This window comes from Lonchura striata, chromosome 7 (genome assembly GCF_050655825.1).
Source record: "Lonchura striata isolate lonStrDom1 chromosome 7, ASM5065582v1, whole genome shotgun sequence".
Taxonomy (NCBI): Eukaryota; Metazoa; Chordata; class Aves; order Passeriformes; family Estrildidae; genus Lonchura; species Lonchura striata.
This window is the reverse complement of record NC_140709.1, coordinates 22,974,123-22,994,435: the sequence shown is the minus strand read 5'-3', so window position 1 is coordinate 22,994,435 and position 20,313 is coordinate 22,974,123. Positions and strand designations below refer to the sequence as shown.

Genomic DNA, 20,313 nt, shown 5'->3' with positions numbered 1-20,313 from the left:
TCCCCTCCACTTCCTGAGGGAAGAGGGCGGCCCGAAGAACCGCCCGCCTCGCGGCCGCTGCTGGGCCGGGCGCGTCCCCACGTCCGGCGCGGCTAGGGCGGAGCGGCGCCGGCCCGGCCCCCGCCCCTCGGCGCGGCGGGGACAGTGCCACGCCGGCGGCCGCCTCGCAGCGACATGGGCCGCGGGCTCTCCCTGCTCCTGCTGCCGCTGGCGCTGCTGGCGGCCCCGGCGCGGGCTGGGGGCGGCACGGCGGCAGCGGAGGGGGTTCAGATAGAGGTGCTGCACCTCCCCGAGGCCTGCAGCCCGAAGAGCAAGAAGGGCGATCTGCTGAACGCGCACTATGACGGATTCCTGGCCAGCGACGGCTCCAAGTTTTACTGCAGGTGAGCCAGGTGGCAGCGGGCCGGAGGACGGGCGGTGGGCAGGCCCGGCGGGGCGCGGGGCGCGGCCGCTCCACTCACCCGAAGCCAGATGAGCGGGACTCGGGGCGCTCCCGGAGTGCACAGCTCGGGGCCCGTACTGACTGCATCAGCAACAGCGATTTCTCCCCGTCTCAATCTTGACTTATTCTCAGCCGAGTGTTCCGGGATGCAGAACTTCCCCAGGGTCAAACTGGAGTCCCCAGGAGTCCAAGGATCCCTAGGGGGAAACTTCAAGAGCCTGTAGCCCACACCTCACATGGAGCCTTCATTTGTCAGAGTGGAAAAAAAAAAACAAAACATGATGTTGATGTTTTCCGTGTCCTGTGCTGTAACCTGTGCAGCAAAACTCAGGCTGGGAGGAGGAGCTCCCGGTAGGAATGCATACTGACAATTTTGGGCAGAAAGTTTTATATAGCATCCACTTCCACATAGTTGGCGCTGTGCAGTGTAACCACATTATTATACTAGTGGTTGGCAGCCTTTTTGCCTCGTGCCTGTTGCTGTTTCCCTTCTTGATTTGTTGTGCCATCCATTTTACCACAGAGTTATCATTTAGTCTTTTGCTTTTTCACTTTGTCCCATCCATCTATCCTCAGACAATAGCTTATCTCAGTAGTTTAGCTCATCAAAATCTTGATTCATTCCCCTACCTGTATAATTTAAGAAAAACCAGTTAGTATATAGGATAATTCTACATTTAACAGTACCATTTCACGTGCATTTCTTTACCTGTTGAAGTGACTGACTGGTACATAGAGCGCTGTTCTCTGGATGTTTTGCTCAGTTGCTGTTCAGTGTAGTGCCTGTACTGGGGAGGCCTCATAAGACCAGAAGGTGCCTCAAACATTGGCTGTCTGGGCTGGCCAGAATGGTAAGTGAGCACACAGTCCTACAGCCAACATTGCCAGGTTCCACCAGCACGCACCTGCACTCTCAGTCCCATCCCATCCTACAGTGTTGTGAACTGCTGAAGACATTTTCACTTTCTAGTGCTCCCCACATTCCCCTTCTTGGAGACTGCCTGCAGTGGCACCTTGTTTCTGGCATGCAGTGTATATGATCAGGAAGATTGGATGTTGTTGTAAGAAATTCAAAAACAAGGGTGTTCTTTTTTTTTTAAAAGGAGGTTTTCCCCTTACATATATCAAAATTTGACCTTAAATTATAAATGTAGCAGAAAAAGTGTTTATACTTTGTATTCTTGCACTCTAAACATTCTTGTGTGCTAATAATCTATGTTCTAACTGCAACTAAAAGTTATATTGATGTTAAAAAATATTATATTAACGTTACTCATGCACAATTTTTTTTTAATAGTCGGACGCAAAATGAAGGTCATCCAAAATGGTTTGTTCTGGGTGTTGGACAAGTCATAAAAGGCTTAGATATTGCTATGATGAATATGTGCCCTGGAGAAAAACGGAAAGTGACAATTCCTCCATCATTAGCATATGGACAGCAAGGATATGGTAAAAAAAGAAATTATGACTTTAAACTTTGTCTTTCCTGTGTTTTTTACCCTTTGAAACATAGAATACATAGTATTGTAAATGTCTGTGAGAACTGGGGCTCCCATTTGGAGGCAGTGCAGCTGTGCAGCCCCAGTCCTGCTCATTGCTACTCAGTTTAAGTAGTCTTGACCACAGACCCACACCCAGGCCTTGCAGTTCCCATTAGAACTCAGTACACGCCACCCAATGTGTTTTCCCAAGTATTGCCATAGTGTGAAAAATTGGCAGCAAAAGGAAGATCTCCATGAGCAATATCAGCCTTATTGTGTTAATATACTAAATTCCAGTCACATTTTTTTATTATTTGACTGCTACCTGTTTAGCCTTTTAATGACAATCTGCATCTTCTGAGTAAAATGAAATACGTTGCAGTGCAATTAATCTAAGTAGAAATAATTTGCTTAAAATACTGCTTACATTCTGAATAGTTAATGGCTCTCATTATCACATTACACAGTAATTGCAACAGTGCAATACCTGAAATCTGATTTGAATATAAGATAATTCAGTGTGCAGATTACTTAAAAAAAAGTTCCAGTATAAGTTCTATGCAGTGTTTCAACACTCAAATGTAGATAAATTCAGCTCTGACCTGGGTGTAGTAGTTTCTGTGAAAAGGTAGCTCTTGCTCTGTAGTAATACTCTGGTACTGATATGTCAGAATTCAATGCATCAGTTTTGTCTTTAATACAATTTCATAAAAAAAGGAAAAACACTGATACAAATAAAAGAATGTTCTTTAATACTAGTATTAACTGTTTGTTCCAGGTAGCACTTGAAGGAATAGCATTTTCCTACAGCACACCTGTCCTCTGTCTCAGCGTACTCCTGCATGCTGGGGAAGATACCTGCCTAATCTTGAATTAGAAAAGATGCATGTGGCTTTCTAAATCTTTACATGTCTTTCCTTTGTTGGTATGTATATTTGTAAACTGCTGGCACTGAATTCTAGTATTGTATTCTATATTCTTTCTTTTGTAAGGTGTATTTAAATCATTATTTATATTCAGATGAATTTAAAATTTGTACTTTTCTAAAGCATGGAAAGTTAAAACCTTTTTAACTCTGAAACCTGTTATTTTTACTATGGCTATTTTAGATGAGTAGTATAATACTTCTGTTTATCTTCTGTTTACAAACAGTGTAGATTCTTTAGCTTTTCTTTAGTTTATGAAGGATGAGCACAAGCTCAAAATTCTGAGGTTACAGTGTCATGCTCACTGGCTTTGGCAGCTTGCATGTTTACATTTTAATTTTATATTGCATGATTTCTTTATGCTCTTTTGGCACTATCTTTAGACTGCATTTGTTGCTGTCTCTTTTCAGTTCCCCTTTTTTGCCAGATGCATGGTACGTGAACCTATTTTTGTAGGCAGTGCTGATTTTACATCAGGTGGCAGAAAATGCTTTGATTCAGGAACAAAGAATTCTTACAGTTGTTTTCTTAATTCAGAGGCCAGACAAAGTGCTCCAGTAGTTTGAAGTTTCTATGGGGATTTTTTTGCAAGTCAAATGACTTACATCCTGTTGCTGCTTTTTGAGATGTACATTTTAAACATTGTTTTACAGCATAGATAAAATACTTTTTACCATAGGTAAATTCATAGGTATAATTCATACAAAGTAGGTAAAACATTGTATTGTCTGTTTCTTCAGACAGACAATGCACAGGAGCATTGAACTACTGTTATGTTTTAAATCAGATTGCAGCTGTTTAATAAAGACATATATCTTAGAACCAGTCTTTAAATAAGCCCTGTCATATGACAGGATGTGAAAGAATGAGAACTTTAGAAGTATTTGTTTTTCATGATAACCAGTCATCTAATCGCTGAAAGTACCTGAATTGGTATGCAATAGTTTTGTTTCAGGCAGGTACATGATCAGCAAGTTTCTTCTGAAATCATTTATCTAACACAATCAAACAATCTTCCTGTCTAGATGTACAACATTTAAATTTGGAGTTTAATGTAAATATTAACACAGCCTTTTTTAATAAAGAAATCCTTTACCTGTGAATTTATCATACATGTGATCTCTGCCCATAGTGTCTGATTCCTTAAACACTTTTTTTTCCTTTATACATAGCACAGGGTAAGATTCCACCCAATGCAACACTGATCTTTGAGATTGAACTTTATGCAGTAAATAAAGGACCTCGTAGTGTTGAGGCATTCAATCAAATAGACAAAGACGGCGACAAGAAACTCTCTGAACTTGAGGTAATATGATACAAATAATTTATAAAACTATAGGTGTGGCTGCATCACTGTTACCTTTACATGAGCTGCCTCTGCTGCAGCTAATTATGTACGGTTTCTGTGTGTTTACACAAACTACACTGTGCTGTAGGTTGCTGAAATTTGCTTTAATACATTAATAAGTCTCACACTTCCTGTAGACAAGCTGTAGATGTGTCTGCACTGGAATCACAATACATTACTTGTATACCCCCAGTGTCCTTGAAGACAGCTAAATTAGTGCTAGCATAAAAGTCACAATGATTTGACTTTTTACTTTTCTTCTAGATAAGCCAGTATTTGAAAGAAGAGTTTGCAAGAGATGGCAAAAAACGTCATCCCTCTGCCCATGATGAAATCTTAGCTGATATATTTAAGAAGAATGACCATGATGGAGATGGCTTCATATCAGCAAAGGAGTACAATGTTTACCAGCATGATGAACTCTAAGTACTTTAAAATATTTTCAGCTGTTTTCTGCACACTGAATTCTAAATAATAATACTTTGTCACAGAATTTTTGTATTTTTTTTTATAGTGGAATCTTTTTATATCTCTTAAGGTGACTGTAAAAATCTTATTTTTAACATTCAGCTAATAAAATGTGTCAGATGTTTCAAAAGAAAGAAATAAAATTGAAGTACACCATAATATATGTGGTTCCTACAACATGTTCCAATCCTACAGTATTGCTCAGTAGTCTCTCATTTGGTGAAATACTGATGAAAATAATTATCTTTGTTCAATTGAGGACACAAAAGTTACAATAACCTTTGACATAGCTGGAATGTAACTGCTGACCACTTCTCAATCCCCTGTAAAATAAAAGAGGGAAAACAGAGTCCCAGGAATACGGCTCTTAGACCCCTGCAGGCTTCTAGCCTAGCTTCTTGAAGAAAGGCCATTTGCAGCAATTAACTATAAAAGGCATTAACATGGGCAAACTTTGTCTATGGAATGTTAAGATAAAAACAAAAAATGTTTTTAAAATAACCTCTTTGATGTAATATTAATCTAAAGAATTTGGTGTTGAAGAAAAAGCAGTACTTTAGGAGAGTGTTTAAACTTTGACTTAGTAAAATGGTCAGGTTAGCCAGTTTGTTCAGCAACACCAAGTTAAAAATCTACACTATCATAATTTAATTGAATGAGGCTGAAGATGATGGGAGATGCTGTATAAAAACATAATTAATTAATTATTTGGGCATCACTCTGGTTTTCCTCACTGGAAAAATGCAAAGTAGCAATAGTTAATAGACAGTACTTTTATCTGTTAACTGTTCTGCTTGTGCAGAACACATCATAACGCTTGTGTAACATACTTCACTCTTCTCACTTGAAAAGTAATGGCTGTATTCACATCAATATGTAATAATCAGATGTACACAGTGAAAGTAGCAGCACAAGTGAAAAAAGCTTCCATACTGGGTTATCCTTGAAATAATTTTAAAAGGTATAAAAAGGTTTTTTGCTCTGCCAGGGTAAAACAGTGCAGTGACAAGTTTAACAGCGCCCTGCCCCGCAGCCTAGTCCCAGCCCTGGACAGAGCTTTCTGTTGTTCCAGTCCTCAACAGACTCCTGTTGAGTTTCCTGAGGCTGGGATGCAGCTGTTAAAGACCTTCACCCCTGAAGTCTTGTTGGAGTGAGCAGTTCCATTATTTTCATAAGCTTCCAAAACATTTTCTGCTAAGCAGGTATTTTTCTGAGCACATAAAAGAACAGAGGAGCTGTGATGCAGAATCCAACTGCAGCAGGTAGACTGGCTGGTACTTTTTCATAATTAAACAAACTTGATATTAGGCAACAGCACCCTAATATGAAGCTCCCATCCATAGTTCCAGTTGTTTCCTTTTGTAACTGAAACATTAGACTGAGCTAAGTTTTAGCATGGTTTTTAATCTGATACTTCAATTAAACATTCATGAGAACACTAAATTATTAACAAATATTCTCATTTAACCATCATATGCCAGTGTAGAGAAAGGCAACATTTTGGGGTTTAACAATAAGTTTGTGTAAACAACTTTAAGTTCTAGCATATATTTTGACATTAGAAAATACTATTTAAAAGTATGTTTTTAATTATGATAATGAGAAAGTTCTACGAAAAACAGCAATGTCAGGAAATTCATGTGCATTTTAAAGTAGAGGTTATCGACTGTGAAGCAAAGAATTTGAAGATAACAGCGTAATAAAATGTTTTGCACTTCCATTGTTTTGCATTTCTCAATTGGAGACATATTCACTAACTCCAAAAAGTTTGTGGCACGGTTATGCCCATGTCTGTGGTAACAGGCACTTACGCAGATCAGTTACTTCATTCTCTTATGCCAGAGGTCAAAACAGGGCACGGCATGCAGTCGTACATACTTCTGTCCATTAAAAGAGCACTCCAGGCATCCATAGACTGTCTCCCTTTTTGAACTTCCCATTCCACAAAGGACACAGGGGCCTTTGGGGATGTTGTTATTAAGTAAATTAATTCGGATATGAGAACCGTCTCTGAGATAGCTTGTAGAGAGATCAGTCATGCTTGCAGCTTTTTCATAATAATCTGCAAAAAGGTCCTCCAAGTAAGGATCAGAGTTAGCAACGATTTCCACTACTCCTTTATCTGAAAAAGAGCACACAAGGAAAAGAAGCAGTATTCTGTTATTACATTACGATCTGTGGTTTAAAAAATATCAGTTTAATTATAGAAATAACAACTGATGCACAAAACTGTTCTAAGCATGCCATATAGACTGCTTCCCATCAAAAACCCTGTATGATAAAAATTTTTCTTCAGCTTCACTTAAGACACTGACAAAAGCTAGAAATTTTTGTATATGACCTATGTAATTACATTTTTTGAAATATACGTGAAGGATAGGCATGAGGCAGGCTTCTGAGAAATTGGTGCAGTCAAACCACAGCTGTGTACTTGTTTTTATTTTTGCATTTCTAGTTTTATTTTCTAAACATTGTAAATTCACTTTTATTTCCTATTATTTACCAAAAAATCCCACTAATACTTAATATGTTTAGAAAATTCAGACTACTTGTTAACCTCCTAGCAGATTTCTGGGTATCCAGATGTGACAGGTAAGAACTACCTACCTTTCCCTCTCTCTTCAGTGACTGACTAGATTGAGTGAAGAACTTTCAGGCAGCTACAGCTCCTGAGATATATCATACCCACTGAAGATTTTTTTCCCCTTGTGTGGACTGGAACAGCACTGAAGGCTTGGTCCATAGAAGTTCTTTGATCAAGAATGGGATACAGTGGAGGAAGAACACCTACACACAGCAGCTTTTGGGACATGCTTACTGCTCAGCATTTATCTTCACACTCAGATCTGCAGTTTTCCAACGTACTTGGACCAAGGAGTGTTACAAGTTTAAGATCTTGGTCTAAAGCTGCATACAGGGATCTGCGTTTTTATTGGATGCTATGTTCATATTAGAATGAGAAAAGAGGACTACGATGGTATCCTGCCATGGGAACATAGAGCCTAAGGAGTACATTCAATTATTGCAGTTAATATTGTTTGATATTTACAAAAAATATTTACAGCTTTTGCCTTCAAATATTACTATAATTATAACTTGTATATAACAAGCTGTAAATGGCAAACACATGAAATAGGCTCAGTGTTAACTGTGTAATTACTCATTACCGGTTTATCAACAGCCATACATTTTAAGATCTTTAGAGTTTAAAGAAAAGATTTGTTACTTCTGAGAGACAGGTTCTCAAATGTAAATTTTAATAACTCTATAATCATTTCAATACACTAGAAATTGAGAGGTACATTTTGCATCAAATTCTTTAAACATTCATCTTGGACAGAAATTAAAGAAACAAAGATACACTTTTAAATAAGACATTTGTATATAAATGTCAAAAGTCATACTTCGATGAAACAAATTATTCTTTAATCTCCTGAATTTGGTCAGTGAAGATGATCCAGATTTCTCTCTTTCAAATCCTCCTTTTGCAATTGGAGTCACACAAAGTTCTGTAAAAATGAAAAGTTTTTAAAAGGACTAAATATAAAAGCCATAATTGCACAACAATTTAATATGATTTCTAATCAATAAAGTTAACAGTGATTAAATCTAGCTTTGCTAATGTTTTTAATGGCTAGTATAACTTTTTAATACACGTCTGCACACAGTAATTGTCCACAGAATCAAGTAACACAGATTTGATGGTAATTTTTAACTGTTGGTGGCTTTCAATTAACATCCTCAGAGCCTGTTTTGATTCATGCACAAATTATGGTCATGTTAAGGGGTCAGAATGGTCAGTAGCATAACAATGGAAGCCCTGATTCTGAAGGACAAACATTTCTGTAGTCTTACTTGAAAGTAGAAATGAAACATAGTAAGCAAGGCTGTGAATTCTGTACTCACCTCTTCTGATACTGAATTCTAACCATAACTTGAAATAAATACTTTAAGGTAAAATCTATGCTATGCAAATTTTTATTTGTTTCCAATTTCTGCAATTAATTCCTCCTAAATAGCTTTAGATATTTATATGTGCAAATGATGTATCAGATTGAAATTAAAGCCCCAACAGAAAAAAATGTTATTAGTTTAGAAGTTCTGTACACTTTTTTCTCTACTTGTCTCTTTGTACTTGCCTATTTTATGCAAAATTGAACAGGTAGTCTCAGAAACCTGTTTCCCACCAGCTAGAAATATAACTAAGTGGGGCTTTTTGTTCCATGCCACCACAGAATTTAAAAAATACCAAGTCTAACTTTTAAGAAATGTTCGCACAGCAGACTATTTTCTAGCACCTGCCTTGTTTTTCTTTTCAAGCACTGTTTCTGTCAGAATGTCAGAATACTTATGTGCATAAAATTAAAGCATCCCATTGTATGGGATCAGGGCTTATGTATATCAAGAGCAATAAAGCAGTTTTAAAAACTTAGATCATTATAAATAATAGCAGTAATGACAGTAATTCACATCACTTACCGAAATTACCATCCAAATGAATGTAGAGTTCAAATACACTAAAAGCAATAGTTGTATGTGCAGGAAAAACAATGGCTTTGTCCCGCCCTTTATAATTCTGATCTTCAATTATGTGAAACTATAATTTAGAGAAGGATCAAAAGAAAAAACGTTAGACATTGAAATGAATAAATAAACAAAATACTAATCTTAACTTCATATATTGAGAATTACAATGCCAGGTGGAAAATTTGAAATTGAAGATCAAATTTCACAACTGAAGAATTTTCTATTAACTACTTTGCATTTTAATAAATTTTGATACAGAGAGAGCAATTTGCATCACTTACTGAAAATTATGTGGATGATTTATTAATACTAGAAAGAGTGAAGTAAGAAGACTTGTAAGTTTAATTATTCAAACACATTGAGAGGGAAAGGGGAGGAAGAGCATAAGAGAAGGAGTAAGATCCTGACCCTTCAAGTAATAACCTGAAATTCCAATATGTTACAGAAGATGACCATAATAATGAAAGAAAGGTTATACATTTATTAGAAAGTCAAACTAAGAAGTAGTAAATTCCACATTTTTGCCAAGGCTTTACCCCAAGCAATGGCTCATTGTCTAGCCTTTCATGCATTTCCCATCCCTCTGTCCTATAAGCACTGCTAACAAAAGACCAACTTTTAAACCACTTTGCATCAGTACGGTAGTATTGATTGACTTCAGACTTTTTCTGAGTTTATATTATAAAAACACAATTAAATCAAACCATAACATTTATAATAATGAGCTTTTTATGCTTGATCATTTGAGTTACAGAACTTTGCCAAACATATTTACCCTCATTGTCTCTCCACGCATTCCAGTATGGACAGTTAATGAGCACTGCCTTGTAGTTCGAATACTTTCCATGACCACACACAAAATTTCCATCCTACTTTTTCTTGATTGCTGGACTAGACAATGATCAAAGTTTATTTTTCTAAAATCAAGAGGGAGGCAGGAAGGAAATTCAGACATAATTAGCCATTTTCAAAGCAGCTAAGTAACATTAAATCAGTAAAGAAATCACCATAATACCTGTTTCATAGCAGTAAAACAACTGACCAAGGAAATCTCTGGAAACTTAATATTGATTTTCAGTGTTTGGCAACAGAAGTAAAAAATTCAAGGAAAGCCAGTATTCTACACATATTATGGAGGATATCTGGGACAGCCTGGAAAATTCAAAGCCTGTCCATCTGACTTTGGCTTTAGTGCCATTAACTGAAAAAAACCCTATATCACTTTTAAATAATCGTGAAACAAGTGCTTGTAGAAGAATTTCTACAAAAAATGGCAGTTCTATAATACTGAATCTTTTTTGGAGGAGACTAGATCCTCTTTCCTCACTCATGGTTATTAATGATAACATTTGAAGGTTATTAATAAATTAGGAAAATATGGAAAGACAGGTTGCAGATACAAAATGGCATGCGCTTCTTGGTAAATACCAACAAGGTAACAAAATATATTTGTAAATGCCAAATGTTGCATCATGCATAGTAAATAATTTACTGGGATGCACTGTAATTCAAATAATTCAGAAAATTGTACAGCCTGTATTATACAGGTCATGTGTCTAATCCCGTGATCCGACATGATACCCTTGAAAATATCTGATGGTGACTGCTACTGATTGGCTAAAGATAATCAAAACCTAACAACTTTGGACTTTCAGCATAACTGTATTAAATAATTATGGAAATTATGAATTATGAATTAAGAATTATAGAGACAGAAATCAAAGCACAGAATACAACCTTGTAGTAAGTTCTTTAAGTAATGTTGGTACTTCGACTTCGTGTTTGGTCACTATGCCAAAAGAAGCTTTAAAGGCAACAGAATCTGATCCAGCAACATCAAACCCAACATCATTCATTATCTGATTTCCTCTTCTGCCATTAAGCGAAACATCTGATTTGTCTTCATAGTTGAGCAACTGGTAAGACGAGACACCTGAGTAAAAGAAGATAACCTGTGTGTGATGAAAAGTCTGAACACAGGATTTTTGCATAGCAAGAATAAATGGTACCATTTTTACTGTGCTTACCATTTTGATATGAAAATCAGAAATACATCGAGCCCTTGTTTATTGGTGTTACTACTGATGATTGATGGAAAGAGTACATAGAAGTCCTGGGTTTGATTAGAGCTATTTTCAAATTTCTGTGTTCATCATTATTCTCCTCAAGTACTTCCACCTGTAACTATGATGCTGATACATATAAACTACACATGTAGTAAGTTTTGACTTTAATGACAGAAGCTCTGAAACCCAAAATGATTCAGTGGAGGCCACAGAGAATATTAAAGCTAGGAATAAAATGAAAGCCACTGTATAAAAAATATTAGGGAATTCTGAATTTCATCTAGATGTCCTACAAAGACCCTAATTTTTCTTCATTTTTGCAATACATGAATGAGACATAGGCGTACCAGTAACATTAACTCTGCCCAACAACTATGTCTGTTTATTTTAAAGGAAAACTACAGATTAATTCTGACTTGCTTGAAAGCTTGCATTCAATCATTGTACAATCAAAAGGTAGGTACCAAAGCACCTCTACAAAAATGTCTTTATAATATCAAATACATTTCCATTACACTAACGGAAGAAATACTAGAACACATTGGTTACCAAATTAAAATGAACACAGGGATTAGATTTCCAAATACATGTAAGAATCTGCGGTTTACTCCTTTTTTGTTTTTAGTCCTTTGCAGATATTAGGATAAATTGACATTATTAAGTCACCTACTATGAATCCTGTTTATGTTTATTTTTTAACCAAAAAGAAGCTTAATATATTTTTTATAATACTAAAAAGATTGGAAATGCTAGTCTTTGCCACATAAAAAAGGAAATTAAATTACAAACCCCTTTGGTTATGTTAAAGGATTTTCTTAATACTTTCTGCGCACAACATTTAACCTTTACAGAAAAGACTAGTAAGGTTTTGTGAGAATTTTTAATGAGATTTTGCAACATTTAAATGAGATTTTTTGGGAGGGGTTTTTTTGTTTTGTTTTTTTGGGGTTTTTTGTTTGTTTGTTTGTTTATTTTTTTTCCATTCAGGACAAGCCAGCTGACTTCTTCTGAATGTAAGATTTAGGATTAAGATTTTTCCTATCATGTTTGTCTCCTGAAATCCCCTCTTGTGGCATCAAGTGGTATTTCCTGTGCTTATATTAGTTTCTCTTAGTAGAGTTTTTAACTGATGCATTTGTTGTGCCAGTAATATCATCAATAATTTTGCCAAAATTGACATTTCAAAAAAAATAAAGCAATTAAATGGTTTTGAGAAAACCTGTAGACATGAATTACACACTTTTCAAAGGAATGTATAGGAAGATACAGGCAGTATAGTTCAATTTTGCACCTCATAATTCTGTTAGAATCTCCTCAAAATTTACACTCTGGCATAGAAAAGGAAATTTAAAAACAGTTAATCTCTTTAAATACATCACAAAGATTGCAAATGTGGAAAAAGTCTTATGAAAATCCAATTACACCAGTCAGATGTAATAGCTGTTTTCAAATGCTTTTGCCTGTGCAGAGGTCAGTTCAGCACCAGGGACTGCCAGCATGGAAGAGCTGCAGAGCTGAGGCCATTCTTACACACTTAAAAGTGAGTATACAGACAAAGGGGTACATTTCTAAACAAGTTTTATGTAGCAGTTAATCAACATACATCAGTACCTCTGTCACGAATTTGTGGTTTGTGAAAAATAAAAAGGCTAAACTGAATTTGTTTAATACTAGTTCAGAAAATATCAAGGCTTTTTAGTATAAATTATTTCTTTTTTTTATTTTTCACTCTTTTCCCAGAAAGTCCTTTTTTCCCTTTTGTCTTACCATTTTGATTTGTACTTTTTTTTCTTAAATATTTATTACATGACTAAGCTAGAAAAATGTTATTACCCATTTACTAAGGAAACATCATACTACCTGCACAGTTTAAACTATGTTTACTATGTCTTTACTAGAAAACATGCATTTTTCCACTTTGAAGAAAGATAAAAATCTTACCTGCAGAAATTTCTTTCTCCCCTTGAAGAATGTCTTTTAATGTGAAAGGTGTTGAAGCAAATTTAGATTTTTTTGAAAGCAAACATTTTCTTTTTTTAATCACAAGGCTCAGAGGTTGGTATCTGTCAGCTTCACTGAGGCTGGGCACTGGAACTAATCTTCCTCCATCACCAACCTGTTTAACGAAGTTTTTGGTTGCAGCAGCAAACATATTATGACATTAATAATGATACTAATAAAAAAGCTCTGTATCAAGTGTAGCTTCCAGACATCGAGCCCATGTTCAATTCTTCTTATATTGTTCTTGCAAAAAAATTACCATGCTTTGGAGAAAAAATCTGTCAAACTGCTTTTTTTAGAGTGAGTTATATCTCACTTTTAAAGAATCAACAGCATCTTAGCTACTGAACTTCTGTGGTGTACTGCTTGAGACTTCTCTCAGAGACCTTCAGTTAAGCTCTCTATTTCTGCATGATGAATAATGAATTAACAGTGTAAACTGAGAGGGAAATGGTGACCTTTTCTTGGCAGTGTATTGCCACCCTAAAAGACAAAATTTACTGTCATAGAAACAGAAAACTAACTTTCATAACCCTCACCTTCCCACTAGGAGTTATTGGTGTACTGCTCTTTGTTGAGTCCTTGCTACAGCTGAATTCTGGTGTTTTAGCAACACCAACAAAGCAGCCCAGACGTGCCCTGGGAGGGCACTGGAATTACACTTGGATGAGCACTGGGAGCTCTGTAGATGGTGTTGCCTTTCACAGCACTGGCATAACCTGCCTGGGAGAGCTCAGCTGGGGACTGAACTGGGCTGGGCTGAACTGTGAGATCAGAGCAGGCTGGGGCAGGGGGAAACACCAGTGGGTTCTCATCATTTGTTATTAATCTCCCATGGACTTAGCTGTCTGTGACCCAAGGGCTAGGCTTGAGCTCCATGCATTTAGCTCAGACTACTGAAAATCTCATTAAATTATGAGAATTAAAATTGCATTAAAAAGTGACAGTATTGATATGAAGAAATGAGGAGCAACTCAAGAATCCAAGATATAAAGCCCCAGTGTAAAAAGACAGAAAACTGTAAAGAGAAGGAAGACAGACAGTAGAGAGCACAGTGGAGGATCTGTGAGAGAGGCAGAAGGAGCTGACCAACCCTCATGTAGGCAATTACTTGATTTTCTAGTAAGATTGATGAACACAGAACTGGCTAAACCTTGCAGCTCTTCTTCCAGAGATTCCCATTGCAGCTACAGTGGGTAAAGCATCAGCCACTGGCTTGTAAAGTTACACTTCAGTAGGAATATTGTCCCTGGTTGCCAGGCTACAATTGGTTTGATTGGCTTTTGTTTTCTGAAGTAAGGTCTTTATGTAAAAGTACCTGAAGGAATGTTTTTATAATATGAACACTTATTTAGTAATTTATCATGTGTCAATACTTCCATAATATTTTTAAAGGTTCAGAATATCAGAAAAGCCAACAAAATGGCAAAAAGAGGAGGGCATTACTTTAGTTATGAAAGGAAAGGCTGCTGGATCTTTCTGCTTACTCTAGAGGGTGCTGAAAAATCAAGTCAGGTTATATATCGACTGAATTGAAAGCATGGGGAAGGCTGCAATTAATTCTGGATGTAATTTCATACTACACTATCTGAAAAACCCTGCACATATTTGCTCAATCAAAACAAATTGAAACAACTGAAAAGCTTTCAAAGGGAAGAAATATCTAAGGGAACCCTAAAATGAAAATTGCCCCTTGATCCTTGGTTTAGATTAATCCTGTATATATATGTTTGACAAGATACTATTTTTCTACAAATTATTAAGACCAGCTGGCACTGTTTATTCAACATGCATTTGTATTTTTCTTACTCAGTATGCGGTCATAGATCATATTCAGTCTGATCTAAGCTCTAATTTTGATAATGAATAGTTTCATTTGATATGTTTACATGCTATTCCTGTTACTCTAACACCCTATAATCCATCAAAAATGCTTCAGCAGATGTTTGTGTTGTCCTCATGCCACAGATCAGAGAACAGGAGTCTGAGTACAGTAACATTGCCATGATCTGAAAACATTCACTAATTTTGCACATCCAAGTGAAGAAACATAAGGTATTTCCCTGCTCCTCCAGCACTAGACACTTTTGTACTTGGCACACCAGTGTACTTATGAACTTCCAGCATTTCTGCAGCCCTGGCATCCTCTCATTTTGGGAAATGAATAAATGAAAAACATTTAACTTCCAAGTGAATAAATTATGCCTGAGTCATCACTGGAATAAAAAAATCTTGCCTGGTCTCGCCAAATTGTGCAGATGAAAGTCCTTACTCACATTTGCTCCCTGGGGAGGATCTGGGCTGAAATGTTCCACTCCCCTCAGCACAGAGCTGAGGAGGGAAGAGCAAGAGACTTTATTTCCTATGCAAGATGAGTTCTGTTTTTCCAGAGTGGGTGTTAACCATGGAGTAGTAATATAGCAAATATTAGCTATATATAGTTGAGAATATTTTATGCCTAAATACTGTATTTTTTTCTCACATCATATTGATAAAAACATGGATTTTTAAAGAGTAAAACCTAGAGGACAATCCTGCACTCTGCATGGTGTTGGAAGATGCAGAAGGTTTTGTGTAGTTAAATTATAATTCCATAAAGATTTTTGGTTTAATATTGGCTAGTTATCCTACATTATCCCTTGCAGGAATGTTGGTCACCTGTAATTACAGAGTGTTTAAAGAGGCATTTATAATGTGATCTAAGGTAGTGCAAGCTAGAGATTTGTCCAATTAACTGAAAATGTGGAATTATTTCATTATTTTCAAACCAGAAATCTTAAACCATCTGTAATCCACTTGAACTGATCTGACTTTAATTTATTTCTTGTCACAGTCAACCATATCATAAGATTAGCATGATTAAGCAGTTAGTTGAATGGAGAAAAGAAATCTTAAGTGTTTACTGACTGGATAAACTTAGTTGATGTTTCACTTGAAAGGATTAAACCCACAATTTACACCAAATTATGCTGGCAATTTGTTTAATATCTTCTTAGTGTACAAAAGGATGCCATCAGTTGCCAGATCTCCTGGCAACTGAACAGGAGTGTATCACGTACACTGCAAGTGCATTTGAACTGTATTATGTTTACCTGCAGACCTCTACAAAAGAACAAGTGAAAGAATTTAACATATAAAAAACAGCAAATGAAAATGCTACTGAAAAAATTACTCACAAAATTCCCTAACTTTCCAGCATATGGCATGAGTATTTCCCTAGAAACACAGGATCTGAGTGATATAGACACTGTTGTATTTCAGGAGATAACAAAAATAACATTTTACCAGGCAAAATATGGTTCTAATTACACACACACTTTTTGGGTTTTTGCAAAATCCTGAGTGGGTTTAACAGCACTTGACTTCTTTTTTGGGTTTTTTTTGAGGTTGCATTTGTCTAGAAATTCTCACGTATGAGCAAAACTAGCCAGTTTAATACCATGACTTACACAACTTCAGAGCTCCTGAAATACAAATTCTAGTGATAGCTTTATATGCTCTTCCACAGACTTACCTTTCAGGTTCCAGACCTTTGTTCATGAACATACAGATAACTTAATCTATGTTTCATGTGTCCATCTTTAAAGTGCATGAAATAACCCAGCTTTTTCTTCTTTGTAATTGCCCCAGCATTAATGGCAATATTTTCAACAGAGAGATGGATGCATTAACATCCATATGAAGCCTTTACTAAAAAGGAATGCAAAAGTAGTCCTCCAGGGACAGGTATGCTGAGATAGTATATTTGCATTTACACTTACCACCTGTGAGAAGCAGGCACATGTTTCAGCCCTCAGTCTGGCAACTGACGGCATCTTTATGTTCATTAAGAATATATTAAACAAATCACCAGCATAATACTGTGAAAATTTTGGGTTTAATCTTTTCAGTACCAGCTCAGTTTATCCAGTCAGTTAATACTTAAGATTTCTTTTCTCCCTTCCTCTTCCAGCTTTCAATTGTTACATAAACATTACTGTATATAACAAAGCTACTTTCATAATGTAGCATTATTAGCTTGTGAAGACAAGTCTGGAAAAAAAAACAAGCCAGTGTGACCTAAAGTATGTTTAATGCTTCTTTTCCTTTGAAGGATGCTGCCCAAATGGCCAAATCTTTTTCACCCAGCATGTGTCAGTAGGTGTGCCTGTGTGACAGGACAGCTTTGTGGGCTTGCCCATCCACCTCTATGAGGATGTAGAACTGTAGATGCTACTGTGCCACTGTATCTAAAGCAAACTTACAAAACAAAGGATTTGTCTGCTATGTTATAACTTACATTGTCCACGCTAAGCTATCTGCTGAGTGCTGGTACAGTTATATCTACATAAATCTTCCTTCAGTCATAGACATCTTGTTCCTTGCTGCTTTAAACTGAGCAGCAGGACTGCTTTTATTTTTGGCATTGACACTAGCTGTCCTATGATACTGGGCCATTAACCTCTGTCTATGAAACTTACTGCATGTGGCTGTGCTGATGTGTCACTTCTCAGGGAAGCATTCTGCAAGAAGTGATTATTACTATTACAAAGGCCTTTGGATACAGAGTATTCATAAACAGACAAAATGAAATCAGTGTTTGTAGGGCATGCAATAATTCAGCATCCTCTTTCATAATAATCTCTATGTTTATTCAGCCTGTTCCTTTTCATGCTTTCAAGACAAGAATATGTCTTCATCTAGTTTCCTAATTCATTCTTTTCATGCCTGTAGGCACAGAGTAATAGATTTGAGCTGTTTCCAGATACTAAACATTTTAACAGACAGGTGACATAACAGACATGTTTGTCACCAAACATGAAAAGTAGCCTGATACTGTTATTCTAGGTCAGCTGATCAGCATTTAAGTGAAGTCAGCTCTTGAACTAGAACTACAGAATGGATGTGCTCTTGTGCTCTTGAATTTCTTTGACTGCTAGAAGTAATGCAAGGCCCTCAGAAATAACTTACTTAAAGAGGAACTTAAAAGACAACACCTAAAATTTTATCAGTTGAAAGAAATAACTCAACATCCTTACCAGAACTGATAGTCCACCTACAGTCCAACAAGTAACCTTTTGAGAATGTTTAATTATAATTTTTCCTCCACTGACTTGTCAAAAAACCTGCTCAAGAAGCCTAGGGTGGTTGTGAAATTTGAGCTAGTAATCAGGTTCTTTTCTTTACTGAAGGAAATGTAGCCAGACACTAATCAGTGAGAAAAGCAACTACATGCTTGGTTTTGCTTTGAAACTTATCCTTGTAATTACAAACATAATCTAATGTAGTCTCATTACAGGCAAAAAGCATCTACGCAACAGATTCATGTCTGTAACATACATCTATGCCACCTTTTATTTTCTGAATTTTTTAAATGTACTAATATGCTAATGTACTATTGAGATATAGATACAGTTGATATAACCTAACCTGTCTCTTTATCTACTCAAAGTTAAATTTTAGACACAGCTCTCAGAAATAAAAATGACAGTCTAAATATAAGACATTTTATTTGCTGTCCTTGAGTAAAATTAGACTCAATACTCAATAAAAATAGAGTACCTCCTCAACTAGCCTCCAGTAATCTGGGTTCGAATGATATTTTAGCTTAGCTTCTTTTAACCTGACTTAGTAATAATTACTTTCCTGGAAAATAATTTTCTATTGAAGTGCAGAGTTTTTTTAACATTTAGACCAACTTAAATATTTAGTAAGATCATGAGGTCTTGAAGAACCATGTGCCTTGATATGTTGCTGTGCAAAAATGCTATGTATCATCATATCAGAACAGATTTTTGTACCAGCAGTGAAACTTGGAACAGCTTTCTGTGGGCAACTCCTTCAGCTGAGTCAGGATGAAATCCTGTCAATAGCTTCCCACGCTGTCTCACTTCACCACACCACAGCGCCTACATGTTTGTGGTTATGAAGAAGCATCACCTGTCTCCTGCTTAGATTAAAGCTAAACATGCAATTTACTTTCTTTCATACCTAAAGTAATAGTTTTGATGCTAAATTTGGTGTCAGGTTGCTCATGTAGCCTCTCAGGCCTCTGGCACTCTATTCCCAAAGGTTTGCTGTGTTGATTTTTTTATCAATTAAGTAAAGACAAAACTTTTCACATTTCACTCATGCACAGTAATTCTGCTGACTCACAGTCATCCAAAGCATCCAGAGGTAAAGGACAGATTTCAACTGGACAAAGGTGAAAGCAGAGCTAAATTTCTCTTGTGGAATGGTTTAACAGGGAAAAAGCTCCTAGTGTGCCCCTTCGCACAGAGCACGGCTTTAGACAAGATGTGTACTCTGACACAAGAGAGAAAGCCCTGCCATTCATGAAAAAAGCCTTTTCCCTTCCTTTGCAAGTGCGTCCATTCAGGCAGCATTCCAGACTGTTTGAACACTTGTTCTTTTTACAATGCCAGGAAATAACAAAAACCTTAATTTTTCCTCCCAACCAAATTCTTATTTTTTATTATGCTTTCATTTTAAGGGCTGAACAGCTGACAAGAACACATAATGGAAAAATCTCAAAATCGCACATACTGTTATTTTTCCAAGAGGCCAGACAGGGTGGGTGTCAAGTAATTTTTTTTCTTTCATTTCCACTTTTTTCAAATCTATTAGAGAACATCAGGAACAATTTTTTCTACACCCTCTCTCAAAATTTAAGAAGCATACTGCAAGCTCCCTTTAATAACAAAAAACAAGCTGAAGTGAAAAAAAAAAAAAAGGAAAAAAGAAAAAGGCTCTTATCAGCTGCAGTATGAAGCTATAACTAGGAACTGCCAAAAAGAAAATTACCTTCTTTGAGACTGCAGTTGGTGGTTTCTGACAGATGTAAAGAAACTGCACAGAGGATCACATGGGAAAAATTTTATAAAAATATTCCTGCAGTGAAAAAAAGTTGGAGAGGAAAAGCCACCATTTTAGTGCTTTTGCTACCACTATCACCCACCTCTTCAAAATCAATCTGTAAAATATACTTTCATAATTTTATGATTAATAATAAATTGATCTAACCAGTTACAAATAGTTTATTCAAGAATCATTGCCTCAGGTGTTTCTTATATTA

General features: G+C 36.4%; 2 protein-coding genes across 3 annotated transcripts; one reads left to right on the top strand and one right to left on the bottom strand.

Moving 5' to 3' along the window:
* The first annotated feature begins 122 nt into the window (after nucleotides 1–122).
* FKBP7 (FKBP prolyl isomerase 7) lies at nucleotides 123–6,385 on the top strand. Its single transcript, XM_021552426.3, has 4 exons — nucleotides 123–383; nucleotides 1,740–1,891; nucleotides 4,022–4,155; nucleotides 4,462–6,385. The coding sequence occupies exons 1-4, from the start codon at nucleotides 175–177 to the stop codon at nucleotides 4,621–4,623; spliced, it is 657 nt and encodes a 218-aa protein (XP_021408101.3). The 5' UTR covers nucleotides 123–174; the 3' UTR covers nucleotides 4,624–6,385.
* On the bottom strand, nucleotides 4,021–20,200 carry PJVK (pejvakin). Of its 2 annotated transcripts, none has more exons than XM_021552427.4 (6): nucleotides 13,200–20,200; nucleotides 10,930–11,125; nucleotides 9,968–10,109; nucleotides 9,145–9,262; nucleotides 8,070–8,174; nucleotides 4,021–6,787 (listed from the first exon to the last, which is right to left on the bottom strand). In XM_021552427.4, the coding sequence occupies exons 1-6, from the start codon at nucleotides 13,408–13,410 to the stop codon at nucleotides 6,486–6,488; spliced, it is 1,074 nt and encodes a 357-aa protein (XP_021408102.1). In that variant the 5' UTR covers nucleotides 13,411–20,200; the 3' UTR covers nucleotides 4,021–6,485. The 2 variants fall into 2 exon arrangements, with proteins under 2 accessions (XP_021408102.1, XP_085440670.1); XM_085584544.1 differs by having other exon boundaries at nucleotides 10,930–13,374; nucleotides 20,043–20,200.
* Nucleotides 20,201–20,313: the final 113 nt, after the last annotated feature.